Genomic DNA, 12,556 nt, shown 5'->3' with positions numbered 1-12,556 from the left:
TCTCCAGCGCGTCATTATCCAGCGCCGGGAAAATATGGCGTCCGCGGAGCCGCCGCGCAAGAGGAGGCACGGCGAGGGAGAGGAGGGCGAGGCGAAAGGAGAGGAAGGGTCGGAGGAGGAAGGAGGGAGAGAAGAGGAAGGAGACCGCTGGGTGGGCCCTTTACCTGGGGAGGCCGTGCAGGTGAAAAAGAGGAAAGGTAAGGGCTGGGGGCGAGGAGCGGGGTGTCAGCCTCTCTGGACAGGGCGACTCTTCTTCAGCACTTCGTCCCTCCTCGTGTTTCCTTCGGAGCCTCTGGTGTCGGGTAATTCGCTGCACGTTCCTTGGAGACGTGTTTACATTGAGTTGGAGGCAGACCAAGGCTATTTGCTGCCCAGTGTGGTCACTGTGCTTGCGGATACCTGGCTCGGTGGTCATTGATCTGTACGTAACTAACTGTTCAGGGCGTTGCGAGGTGCAGCTGTTATGTCTCCTTTGCGCTCTTGACGCTTCTGACTTGACATGCTCTACCTTGCATGACATCCCCCGTAAGAGTGAAACAGTTCTGTACGTGGTGCTTTAAAAGGTACAGGTAAAGGACCCCAGACAGTTAAGTCCAGTTGCAGACAACTCTGGGGTTGTGGCGCTCATCTCACTTTACAAGCGGCGTTTGTCCGCAGACAGTTTTTCCGGGTCATGTGGCCAGCATGACTACGGAACACCGAAACCAGAACAGCACACGGAAACACCATTTACCTTCCCACTGGAGCAGTACCTATTTATCTACTTGCACTTTTGGCATGCTTTCAAACTGCTAGGTTGCCAGGAGCTGGGGCCGAGCAACAGGAGCTCACCCCGTCACAGGGATTTGAACCGTAAGCCCAAGAGGCTCAGTGGTTTAGACCACAGCGCCACCCACGTCCCTGTCCCTGTGCGTGCTTACCTGGCAGTAAGTCCCCCTGAAAGCACTGGTGCTTACTTCTCAGTAAATGTGGTTTGAGTTAGGTTACAAGTTAAATAATAGCGTATCGGGCTGGAATTTCCTTCTCCTATACTGTAGTGGCTTAAATACCACTGCATGTATTTTTATGCCTTGTCAAATGTTCTGGAGATTTTAAAATTCATTTCAAGTGGCACAGGTTGGGATTCTCATGTTTAAATGTATCTCTGTGTACACATGCATGCATGCAAACAATCCCTTCATTCAGTTTCACTCAGCTTTATTTTTATGGATACTTAAGTCATGTGAGCAGTCTGAAGTAGTGCAGGCCAAGCACAATTTTGCTGCTTGTGTGACAACTAGGGCTGCAGTTATGTGTACACTTACTTGTTTGTGTTGGGATCAAGCCACACATAACACTATGATACAGCTACACAGCTGTTCTCATACCACAGTATTGAAAGAGAGGTTTGTTCAGTTTGGTCTCTTTTAAATCAAAATAATTTGAATAACATTTTTGAAATGGAATATGATTTTTAGGAAACAATATTTCTTTATTTCTAGTTCTTGAGTTTGAACATGTCTACCTGGATAATCTCCCCAGTGCTTCGATGTATGAACGCAGTTATATGCACAGAGATGTCATCACGCATGTAGTATGTACTAAGTAAGTCTTTTTCTTTCTTTCTCTATTTTAAGTATTGTAGAATTGGACCTGATGTATGTTTCAGGAATTGCATCTTGCCTAAAGAGTGCTTCATAACATTCCTGGATTGCAGGGGGTTGGACTAGCTGTCCTTTGGAATCCCGTCTAATGCTACAATTCTATGCTTCTATAAGTGCAGCATAGCTTATCCTGATTTTTAGCTCCAAGCTTAAAAGGGGGAAAAGTGACATGTCTTTGTTGCATTGAGTCTGTTTCGAGCATCTCTGAAGTGTGGCACAACTGTAAGAACCATCTCTAGAGTTTCAAACTCTGTAGGAGGACTTGAGACAGTCCATGTTGTAATATGCTTTGGAGACTCGCCCAAGTGACCTTGTAAAGCCCAGTGTGAAATGGAATAGCATCTCTGAGGTTCAGCATGTTGTATTAAATCTCTTCCCTCTCTTTGGGGAATAAGTAGTGTCCTAGTGACTGCACCTGTGATTTGGCTTCACAGACTAGCCAGAAGCTGCAGACTCCTGTGGAAGGTTGCTAGTGAAGCAGAGATCTAGGTGTGTGGTTTTTTTTATAATATGAAGGTTATATGCTTGTACCTTCAGGACTGATTTTGTAATAACAGCCAGCCACGATGGACATGTCAAGTTCTGGAAGAAAGTAGAAGAGGGAATTGAATTTGTTAAACATTTCCGTAGCCATTTAGGTAAGTTACTGTGTTTGGTATTTTCTTTTTCCTTTTTTCAAAAAGGAAAATATATTATTATTTCATCATTTAAATATGCTTTATAGCACACTTTAAAAATCCATACCGTATTTTAAAAATTGGGTTCTCTAAAGTTACTTGGCTTGAGTGATTAGTTTTTGTGAAATGCACCAGTAGGGTAGCCAGATGACAGTGGGTAGACAGTGCTCCTGCACCTTTAATAGTTGCATAGAAGAAGACATTTCAGCTGGTGTACCTTGCATGACAGGCAGCACCTGATGAAATTTCCTCTTCTACTGGTGCAGGAGTCCTGTCTTCTATTTGCTGCTGGTATGCACTGGGCTTCTGAGCTCTCTCTGCTTCAAGTCCTGGAATCACCTAAAAACCCTTCTTGAAAAACAGCTTTTCAATATCAAATCAGATACTATGTGGAGAACTGAGATCAGAAGACTGCAGAAGCTCTCAGTTCATATTGTGATATTTGAATCCCAGCCTTCTAGGGCCATTTTATACATCACTATTCAGAAATAAATCCTACTGAGTTCAAAGTTACTTTATCTGTCCCTGCAGCTTTAGTTTGTGACATAATTCCATTTGAAGCATTTATATAGCAATTATGATTTTGTTCAAATTTTTTCTCAAATGAAGAGAACTTATTCTCTGGAAGCAGACTATTTCCTTTCTTTTGCTCACAATAGGTGTTATTGAGAGCATTGCTGGTAGTTCAGAAGGTGCATTATTCTGCTCTGTTGGGGATGATAGAGCAATGAAGGTTTTTGATGTGGTGAACTTTGATATGATCAACATGCTGAAACTTGGGTAAGTCACTTTTCTTTTTTAATGGTCCTGGTAGATTTCTTAGTGCTTTAGAATACTTCTGTCTAAGAGGTAATTGGTTGTGATTGATTATGGCACACAAATAACGGTGACATGTCTAATTGCTGGTATACTTTTAATAAAGGAGCAGGAAAGAATACAGCAAGCAAATACAGGGTTGCATTACATTGCATATAATCATGAATTGTGAGGGGACATTTATCAGGAAAAATGTAAAGCAAATTAAATTACTTATTTTCAAGTTGCAATTATTTTGTTGAATTCAGATTCCTTGAGATAAGACATTGAAGAAAAATAAGTATTACTCTCCTCCTACAGCCTTACAGAAGGGACGCGGATGGCGCTGTGGGTAAAACCTCAGCACCTAGGACTTGCCGATCGCATGGTCGGCGGTTCAAATCCCCGTGGCGGGGTGAGCTCCCGTCGTTCGGTCCCAGCTCCTGCCCACCTAGCAGTTCGAAAGCACCCCCGGGTGCAAGTAGATAAATAGGGACTGCTTACTAGCGGGAAGGTAAATGGCGTTTCCGTGTGCTGCGCTGGCTCGCCAGAGCAGCTTCGTCACGCTGGCCACGTGACCCGGAAGTGTCTGCGGACAGCGCTGGCTCCCAGCCTCTAGAGTGAGATGAGCGCACAACCCTAGAGTGTGTCGAGACTGGCCCGTACGGGCAGGGGTACCTTTACCTTTACCTTTTTACATCCTTACAAGTGCTGCAAAGCACACCCAGAGTTTCTACTTAATGCATGTCAGTTCAGGTGGAGTCTTGCAAGAAAAAGAGATAAATGTGCCGAGCTGCCCTCCTCCATTAAAGTAGTTGGGGAAATTAATGTATCTGTGAGCTTCTTATGTGTTCTTCAGAGTTCATGTCACAGGTCATGCATATGTGTGTGGGAGAAGGTCCTTGGTGCAGTCTGTATGAGAAAGAGAATTTATGTCCCGCCATTCTTGTTTCTCTCTCTTAAAAAGAGAAATTTTAAACACAATGAAAAATGCTGGTGATGCCACAGGTGTTAGATTAGAATGCTGTCCACATGCAGGTCCCAACACATCCAATAAAGATCATGCTTACTTATATCACTTAGTCAGTGGGATTTGCCTACCAATCATGATTAGGATTTTATTGTTTCAATTCCAATCCTGTGCAGTGATTTACTGAGAATTTCTGTTAAGTGAGTGTTCATAGGATTTCCCCATGTGACTTGGGAGTGAGTTTTATTTAACACAGTGGGGATTACTTCTGAGAAAACTGCATTGATACGGGTTGCAAGTATAGTTAGCAAAATGCTAAACTGATTTTAAAAATGTCTGTTACAAAACAGTTCATGCTGGACTGTGTAGCTTCATGTAGGCTAAACAGAATAGCTTCGTGAACTGAATAAAATGAAAGTGATTGCTCTACAGAATAGGAATGATTATAATATTTGTTAATGAAATGGTCATCTTGTAGGAAATAATATGTTTTGCCTAAAAACCTTGTTAAATTAAAGCAATATTTCAAAATATTCCGGAGAAAAATTATTCCATATGTTTTGATTATTATTAGCTTTTTATTTAGAATATTGAATTTAAATATTTAATCTATATTCCTAAAATCATGCCAATCCAATTATTCTTTTTGTTTTAGCTACTACCCTGGCCAGTGTGAATGGGTGTATTGCCCAGGAGATGCAATATCTTCAGTTGCAGCGTCTGAGAAGAGTACTGGGAAAATATTCATATATGATGGTCGAGGAAACAACCAGCCACTTCACATTTTTGATAAGCTTCACACATCGCCTCTTACTCAGATACGACTGAACTCTGTCTATAAAGTCATAGTATCATCTGACAAGTCTGGAATGATTGAATACTGGACTGGGCCTCGCCATGAATACAAATTTCCCAAAAATGTGAATTGGGAATATAAAACAGACACTGATTTATACGAATTTGCTAAGTGTAAAGCATATCTAACTAGTATATGTTTCTCCCCTGATGGCAAAAAAATGGCTACTATTGGTTCTGACAGAAAAGTCCGAATTTTCAGATTTTTGACTGGGAAACTGATGAGGGTCTTTGATGAATCTTTGAGTGTAAGTATATATATTTTTCAACATTCAGTTACTTGCCAGTACAGATGATTTTTAAAAATTTCTTTCACAGATGAGAAATACATATATACAAATCATCCTCTATAAAAGGAATATTTTCAGCATTACATTGCAATATCTGTTTAGTATTATTACTACACTGGCGATTTATTTTTCTTTTAGTTATAATCCTCATAGTATGTGGGCTAATAGACTGTAATAAGGATTCTGATAAAAATGGATACCATAAAGTTAACAATCAAGGAAAAAATAAATGGTATTTTTAGAAGACTTTACTGTTGTTACAAATGTTAACTGAATTACTTTTATTGTGCTTTTTAATCAAATTTTATTACTTTTAATTTGCTTCAACTCACATTACTTAACTGTCTAACTACTATAACCTTGTCAGATGCCACATCCAATATATGAATTGCCAACATTTTGCTATACATGTTGAAGTATGTATTTTAATTGTGTAAAGACACATGTAACTAACATTGTTGTATGTTACATAAATTGACCTCATTAGCACATAATACTAAACTGTGTTTTGTTTAGCCAAAATGTGGCTTAGCAGACTGACCATAATTTTTTTCTGGCAAGAAACCATGATGTGAAGCTGTGGATTCTTGTGGGCTTATAAACCATGGCTTGTTTTAATTCTGGTTTGATGCTTAACCATGGCTTGTTTGACCACCTCACATTAAATACTGTCAATCTACAGAGGCAAGAGCAGCTGGAAAACAAACCAAGCTTTGGAGAAATAAGTCATGTTTTATTGGCTCATCTATGAGACTTGTGTTTTGAACAAATAATGGTCAAGTCAAGCCATGGCTTAGAGTTATGTGCAAAAACAGCATTTATGTGCATACTCAATCTCATTTGCACATGAATAGATGTGGCATCTCCATGAAAATAATTCTGCCAACATTCCTAAACTCTTGCAGATAAAACTATACTAAACTGCAAAATAAATGAGAAAGAATTTAGGTGTTGTGTTTGATGGGCTATATTGATTTATTCATTGAACTTATAACCATTTCATTATATGTCTCAAAGCAGCTTACAGAAAAAATTAACATGCATTATACAGAATTTATTAAAAATAAATCCAAGTCAAGTTATACACATATTATAGGTAGGTGTCTTGTTTCTGTAGATGTTTACTGAGCTGCAACAAATGAGACAACAGCTGCCTGACATGGAATTTGGTCGGCGTATGGCTGTGGAGCGGGAGCTGGAAAAAGTGGATGCTGTCCGGCTAATTAACATCATTTTTGATGAAACTGGACACTTTGTGCTCTATGGGACGATGTTGGGAATCAAGGTCATAAATGTGGAAACAAACAGGTGAGTCTTGCTCTTATTATTTCATGTTAGCTGTACCTATGTTGTTTTGTTCAGGGATTTCCAAGAGATTTTAAAGAAAGAAGCTCAGCCTTCATAGGCTCTTTAATTGCTCCAAATTGATACATAATACAGTTAAATAGAATTGAGTTGGCATTACTCATTGGGAGTGCTATAGCTCAGTGGTAGAACATCTGTGTTGCATGCAGAAGGTCCCAATTTCAAACGCTGACATCTCCAGGTAGGGCTAGGAGATACTTCTGTCTGAAACAGTGGAGAACCCTTGCCAGACAGTGTTGACTGTACTGAGCTAATTGGATCCAGTGGTCTCACTTTGTATAAAGCAGTTTCCTCTGTTCCTATGATCCATGTTAGTTAATTTATATGATTAGTGTCTCCTGATCTGCTAGCGAAATGCTTACCATCTTTTATCACCTATGAGGAATAATGTCTGCTTTTCAGAAAGTAAGCTCTGGAATTTTGGTAGTTTGTCTGACAATCACAACTCTGCTATGTAGATGAATAGCCATGGTTTATTGTTGGCTTATAAACCATGGCTTGCTTAAACTCTGGTTTGAACCCCACATCCCACCCACCCCCTGATATAGTAGTCCTGTGACAGGTTTAGAAGAAAATGGCCTTGTGAGTTGAATTGTACTCCCTTGAGACCAAGGTTAGCCCACGGAATGGAGGCCCACCCCCACCCCCCGGATGTAGAGATTCAGTGCCCAGTTTCACATTCCTGGTGAATGACGGTAGGGGACTATCCACATAATTTGCAGATTTCCATTGGTTAAATGATTCCAGATCATACATTTTCATCAGCTACCCAACTAAGACCCATCATATGAGAACTGATACTTTAGATAAGTTTTCTGATGTGTTATAACTGACACTTTTTCATTATCCATTTGTATTAAGAGTATTACTTCCAAATATGTTTGTTAAGAACTTAACAGCCCTGCTGTATTGGGCCAGAAGTTCACCTAGTTTCTAAGCCCACAATGCCTTCCAGAAGGTCATCGTTATCCCTATGATGTACTGGGGATCTTTGCTTCCAAATTAATCCAAAAATTCATATGATGTTTGGATGCAGGGTACTCTGAAATATTACATATTAAAGGCAGGCTACATAATGATTTTGAAGTTCACGAATTTTCCTTTCCTGTATGTAGATGTGTTAGAATCCTAGGCAAGCAGGAGAACATTAGGGTTATGCAACTGGCTCTGTTCCAAGGTGTCGCAAAGAAACACCGTGCTGCTGTTACAGTAGAGATGAAAGCATCTGACAACCCCGTTCTTCAGAATATCCAAGCTGATCCAACAATAATCTGCACCTCCTTCAAAAAGAACAGATTTTATATGGTAAGTTTATACCAGGGGATCTAGCTGGCAGTTTTCCCACCCCCTGTAGGCTACTTTTAGCTAAAGTTGCCAAGTGATTCCCCCCCCCCCTTTTGATAGCCTTTGATATAATACTATTCGCATGTCTTACAACTTGGTTCTAATTCTAATATGAATTTTACTACATTTTTGTACTTATACCAAACAACTAGGGTGGGGGTGTCTTGGTGACTATTTCATTATGAGAAGTCCGCTTGAGGTGAAAATGCGATAGAAACATTCAAAGATACAAGGGTCACAGAAGCATGTCTTTAAAGCTAAGGCTAAGTTTAACTCACATAAAAACTTAATATTTTTTGTTCAGATTTCTGCTGAGATGTTGACAGCCTTCAGATATTCTAAAAATATGTGCCAAAGGGCAATTCTTTTCACTTGGCATATGACCAGAAACAGTTTGCAAACTACAGCCTATCACTAGTTAGGAACAATATGTCTTTGGAACTACAGTGTATGATCCTTCCAATTCCATTAGTCAGTAAGAGAAACAAGGATGCTGCTGCTATCTTGTCCTTCAGTTTACCAAACGTGAACCAGAAGACACCAAAAGTGCAGATTCTGACAGAGATGTATTTAATGAGAAGCCATCTAAAGAAGAGGTCATGGCAGCCACTCAAGCTGAAGGACCCAAGCGAGTTTCTGATAGTGCCATTATCCACACAAGCATGGGAGATATACATGTCAAGCTCTTCCCTGTTGAGTATGTATATGAATCCTTTTATATTTCCTTCCATTTTTAATAAAGATTCTCTTTCTCTTGAGCTACTGTTGGACCATTCACTAGCATCATTGACAGAGCTGCACCTTTTCACTTGGTTTGCTTATATTCCATTCCCTCATATCTATGGTGCCACCATTTTTGCTCTCTGGTAAAGCATTTTTACCACTACTGCTTTCTCCTACATTGTGACAAAAGGAAGAAGCTTGTAAGCTTTCTTTTTTTCCATAACAAGAAGGCAGTTTTAATTTGTAATACAGTGGTACCTCGCAAGATGAATGCCTCGCAAGACGAAAAACAAGCAAGACGCAAGAGTTTTCCGTTTTTTGAGTCGTTCCGCAAGACGAATTTCCCTATGGGCTTGCTTCGCAAGACGAAATGTCTTGCGAGTTCTTGCGAGTTTGTTTCCTTTTTCTTAAAGCTGCTAAGCCGTTAATAGCCACTAAGCCGCTAATAGCCGCTAAGCCGCTAATAGCCGTGCTTCGCAAGACGAAAAAACCGCAAGACGAAGAGACTCGCGGAACGGATTAATTTCGTCTTGCGAGGCACCACTGTATGCAAAATGATGATCATGAATGAAGAGTTGTCTTCCTACTGAATGATCTGCCAGGTGGCTCTAGTTCTTTATGGATATCGATAGTTGCAGTCAAGTGCTCTCAGTTTCACTAGAGCATCTACAAATACAGACTAATTCAAAACATTACTCTATTCCAGTGCACTAAGTACTATACTAACATCTAATACCTTTTAACTGCAGGTGTCCCAAAACAGTGGAAAACTTCTGTGTACATAGTAGGAATGGCTACTACAATGGCCACACCTTTCACCGCATAATCAAGGTAACTTTGGTATTAGTAACAATATTTCTGTGTTCTCAAGTGTTGTTGAGCTTGTTAGACAAACAGGGCTGCAATATCTTTAATTTTTCCTGTTCCCTGATGGCTTATGCACATCATATTATTAGGTCCTACCCTACTTGTGGATTTTGCATTTACATTTCTGAAGGATTTTGTGCAGAATTTCAAAACTGTCATCACAGCATATCAATCTATGGGATACAGTGGCGTCACCACTGTAGATAAAATGGATAGACATTTTTTCTCTTTTCTTGGTAATACTGAAATTTGGATCTCTTAATGACACTGGTCAATAGTAGAGTTGAGTCAGACCAAAAAAAGTACTTCACACAGTGCATAATTAATTTTCAAAATTTGTTGCCATGAGATGTGGTAATGGCACTAGGCTTTAAAAAGGGATTTGACACTTTCACAGAAGATAAGGCTACATTTATGGATGGTGGTCCTGATGGCAGTATGGTACTTCCTGGTTGAGAGGCTATATGTTTCTGAGTATCAGTTCTGGAAACAGCAGCAGGAGAAGGCTGTTGTCTTCAAGTCCCACTTGTGGGCTTTCTGGAGGCATCTGATTTAGCCACCATTTTAAGCAGGATGTTGGACTGTGCCTAATCCAGCAGGGCTGCTAATGTCCTAAATTGTGATTTTTCTTTCTCCCCCTCCAAACGTAGGGCTTCATGATCCAAACTGGAGATCCTACTGGAACTGGAATGGGAGGTGAAAGTATCTGGGGAGGAGAATTTGAGGACGAGTTTCACTCAACTTTGCGACATGACAGGCCCTACACACTTAGTATGGCTAATGCAGGACCAAATACCAATGGCTCACAGTTTTTTGTAACAGTAGTACCAACTGTAAGTACCATGTCAGATGTCTTAACAGTGGTCATTGAATTGCCTCTTAGTGAGTAGCAAAGGTTTTGAGGCTGTTGGTAGATGGAAGGGTATTCCGTTGTGTCTGTTGTCTACTAAAAGGATGAGGAAGCCTATGGACTTCCAGAAGTTGTTGAACTACAACTCCTGTCATCTCGTGACTATTGATCATGCAGGCCTTACAATGCAAGTTATAGTCCTGTAACTGAAAAACCATATTTCCCATCCCTAGTCTACTTGGTAGTTATAGGGAAGGAGCTGAAGGCAGCCACCATATTACATTAGCAGCAGAAAAACATTATTGTTATACTTTGTTTCCCGAACAGATGAGGCAATAAGCCTGCACGTGGCCTGTACCATTTAAGTTGTGGGTGGGAGCACCCATGATTGAATGCTTCTCAAGAGACCCAGCATCTTTTGCTGCCCTTGACAGCCAGCTAGAATTTGTTACTATATGCTGTGCCTTATCTCCCAACTCAACAGAGTAGCAGGGTCTTCTCTGATACGGAATTGGGCTTTGAGAGCACTTGGAGGCATTGAGTTTGGTTATACTGTGATGCTTCCAAAGCTTACCACAATTGCAGGAATGAGCCCCTACCCTTCTGTTTGGCTTATGAGAACAGCAAGGAGACACATTTTTGTACAGGGTGCGTCCTTTAAAAGAGGCCCCATGGATACAGAGTACACGTGTTCCACAGGGCCTCTTTTTAAAGACTCACCCTGTATATGTAACTGTGCTTCAGAGGGTTTGGAGAAGCAGGAAGAAGTTTGAAGTGCATCAGCATCCCTCTGAAACCAGTGCAAAATTGGATATGAGCTATTGCCCACTTCTCTTTTCTTGTGCATATGTCAGGTTAAGAGATGTTGGCTATTAGCAAGCCCCTATGTTCCTCTGCAGACACTGGCTTAAAAGTCCAAATGGAGTAGTGCTCTGTAACACAGCTCTAATCTGATTACTTTTTTAAAATTAAAAACATATCTTGCCCTTCTTCTGAGTTGCTTGTGACATCCTATCTGTTTTATTCTTGCTACTACCAGATCTGGAAGCCAGAACTGAAAGATAGTGATTGACCCAAAGTGCACTGCAGTTCAAGGCTGAGTTTCCATATGAAGGCAGGGGTCCCTGGGCCAAGTCCAACACTTGTCTTTCTTCCACTAGATAGGCCTCATCTCTGTATGACTTGCATCCAGAGTGGCTGGGCAGGAAACTTCCTAGGTTGGGTCTCTCCCACCCCCGTTATCCTCTGGCAGGATAACAGAGACATGGGGAGAGGTTTTAACATCAAACCTACTACCCAGCTGCTCTCGTGGCTGCTTACCATCAATAGATGAGTTATCTGTTTCATATTATTGTTATGTTATATGCTGCCTTGTGAACCACTTGATTGGAAAGGGGGATACACATATTTAATATAAATAGCTTAAATAATCTGTTTGGTGAGAAGGTAGCAGGATTTAGTTCTCCTACCCCACCCCCCACCAAATGATCAAAACTTGTCCACAACCTAATGTGTGCACAGAAACTGTAAAGGCAGTACCAGTTTTGTGTTTATGGTTCATTATCCAGCTTGGGATATGTCTGCTGAAACTGCTTCCGTGCACATGTGGCCTTTTGGAGAGTTAAACGTGTCAGCAAACAAACAAGCATTAAGTGTAATAGTGTTTAATTACAGAGATCCCGTTAGCGATAGTGTACATTACACAGTTCTCAGTATAGTAACTTGAGATTTAATCATAATTTTCTCTTGCTTTTGCTCCATCAACTTGATATATGGCCTTGCACAGCCATGGCTGGACAACAAACACAGTGTATTTGGAAGAGTATCTAAAGGAATGGAAGTCGTTCAGAGAATTTCAAATGTGAAAGTCAACCCCAAAACTGACAAGCCCTATGAAGATGTCAGCATTATTAATATCACAGTGAAATGAAATAAGTTTTAAAGAAACCTTGCAATTAAGGGACTTCAAAAACGATGCACCTCGTATCTCAGTTTTTCTACTGTGGAAGGGTTGATACCTGTTCTGAAACTTTCTAATCATTATGTGTCCGAGGTGCTCTCAGCTGTATCTTTTTTTAAAATGTTTTTTATACAAAAAATAAAAGCCAGCCATGTTAAGAAAAATATGCATCTTGTGTATATATTGCAATGATTTCTAGTATGGAAAAATGCTGCAG

The 12,556-nt window shown here is 40.4% G+C and overlaps 1 protein-coding gene across 1 annotated transcript; it reads left to right on the top strand.

The window, feature by feature from the left end:
- Nucleotides 1-34: 34 nt before the first annotated feature.
- Nucleotides 35-12,503, top strand: PPWD1 (peptidylprolyl isomerase domain and WD repeat containing 1; the record flags this gene model as incomplete). The annotated part of the gene is made up of 11 exons (XM_081929391.1): nt 35-197; nt 1,482-1,584; nt 2,181-2,281; nt 2,980-3,100; nt 4,741-5,188; nt 6,348-6,538; nt 7,711-7,900; nt 8,455-8,636; nt 9,412-9,493; nt 10,180-10,362; nt 12,166-12,503. The coding sequence occupies 11 exons, from the start codon at nt 35-37 to the stop codon at nt 12,307-12,309; spliced, it is 1,908 nt and encodes a 635-aa protein (XP_081785517.1). The 3' UTR covers nt 12,310-12,503.
- Nucleotides 12,504-12,556: the final 53 nt, after the last annotated feature.

This window comes from Podarcis melisellensis (genome assembly GCF_964234715.1).
Source record: "Podarcis melisellensis genome assembly, chromosome: 11".
Lineage (NCBI taxonomy): Eukaryota > Metazoa > Chordata > Lepidosauria > Squamata > Lacertidae > Podarcis > Podarcis melisellensis.
This window is presented reverse-complemented; position numbering and strand designations above follow the sequence as displayed.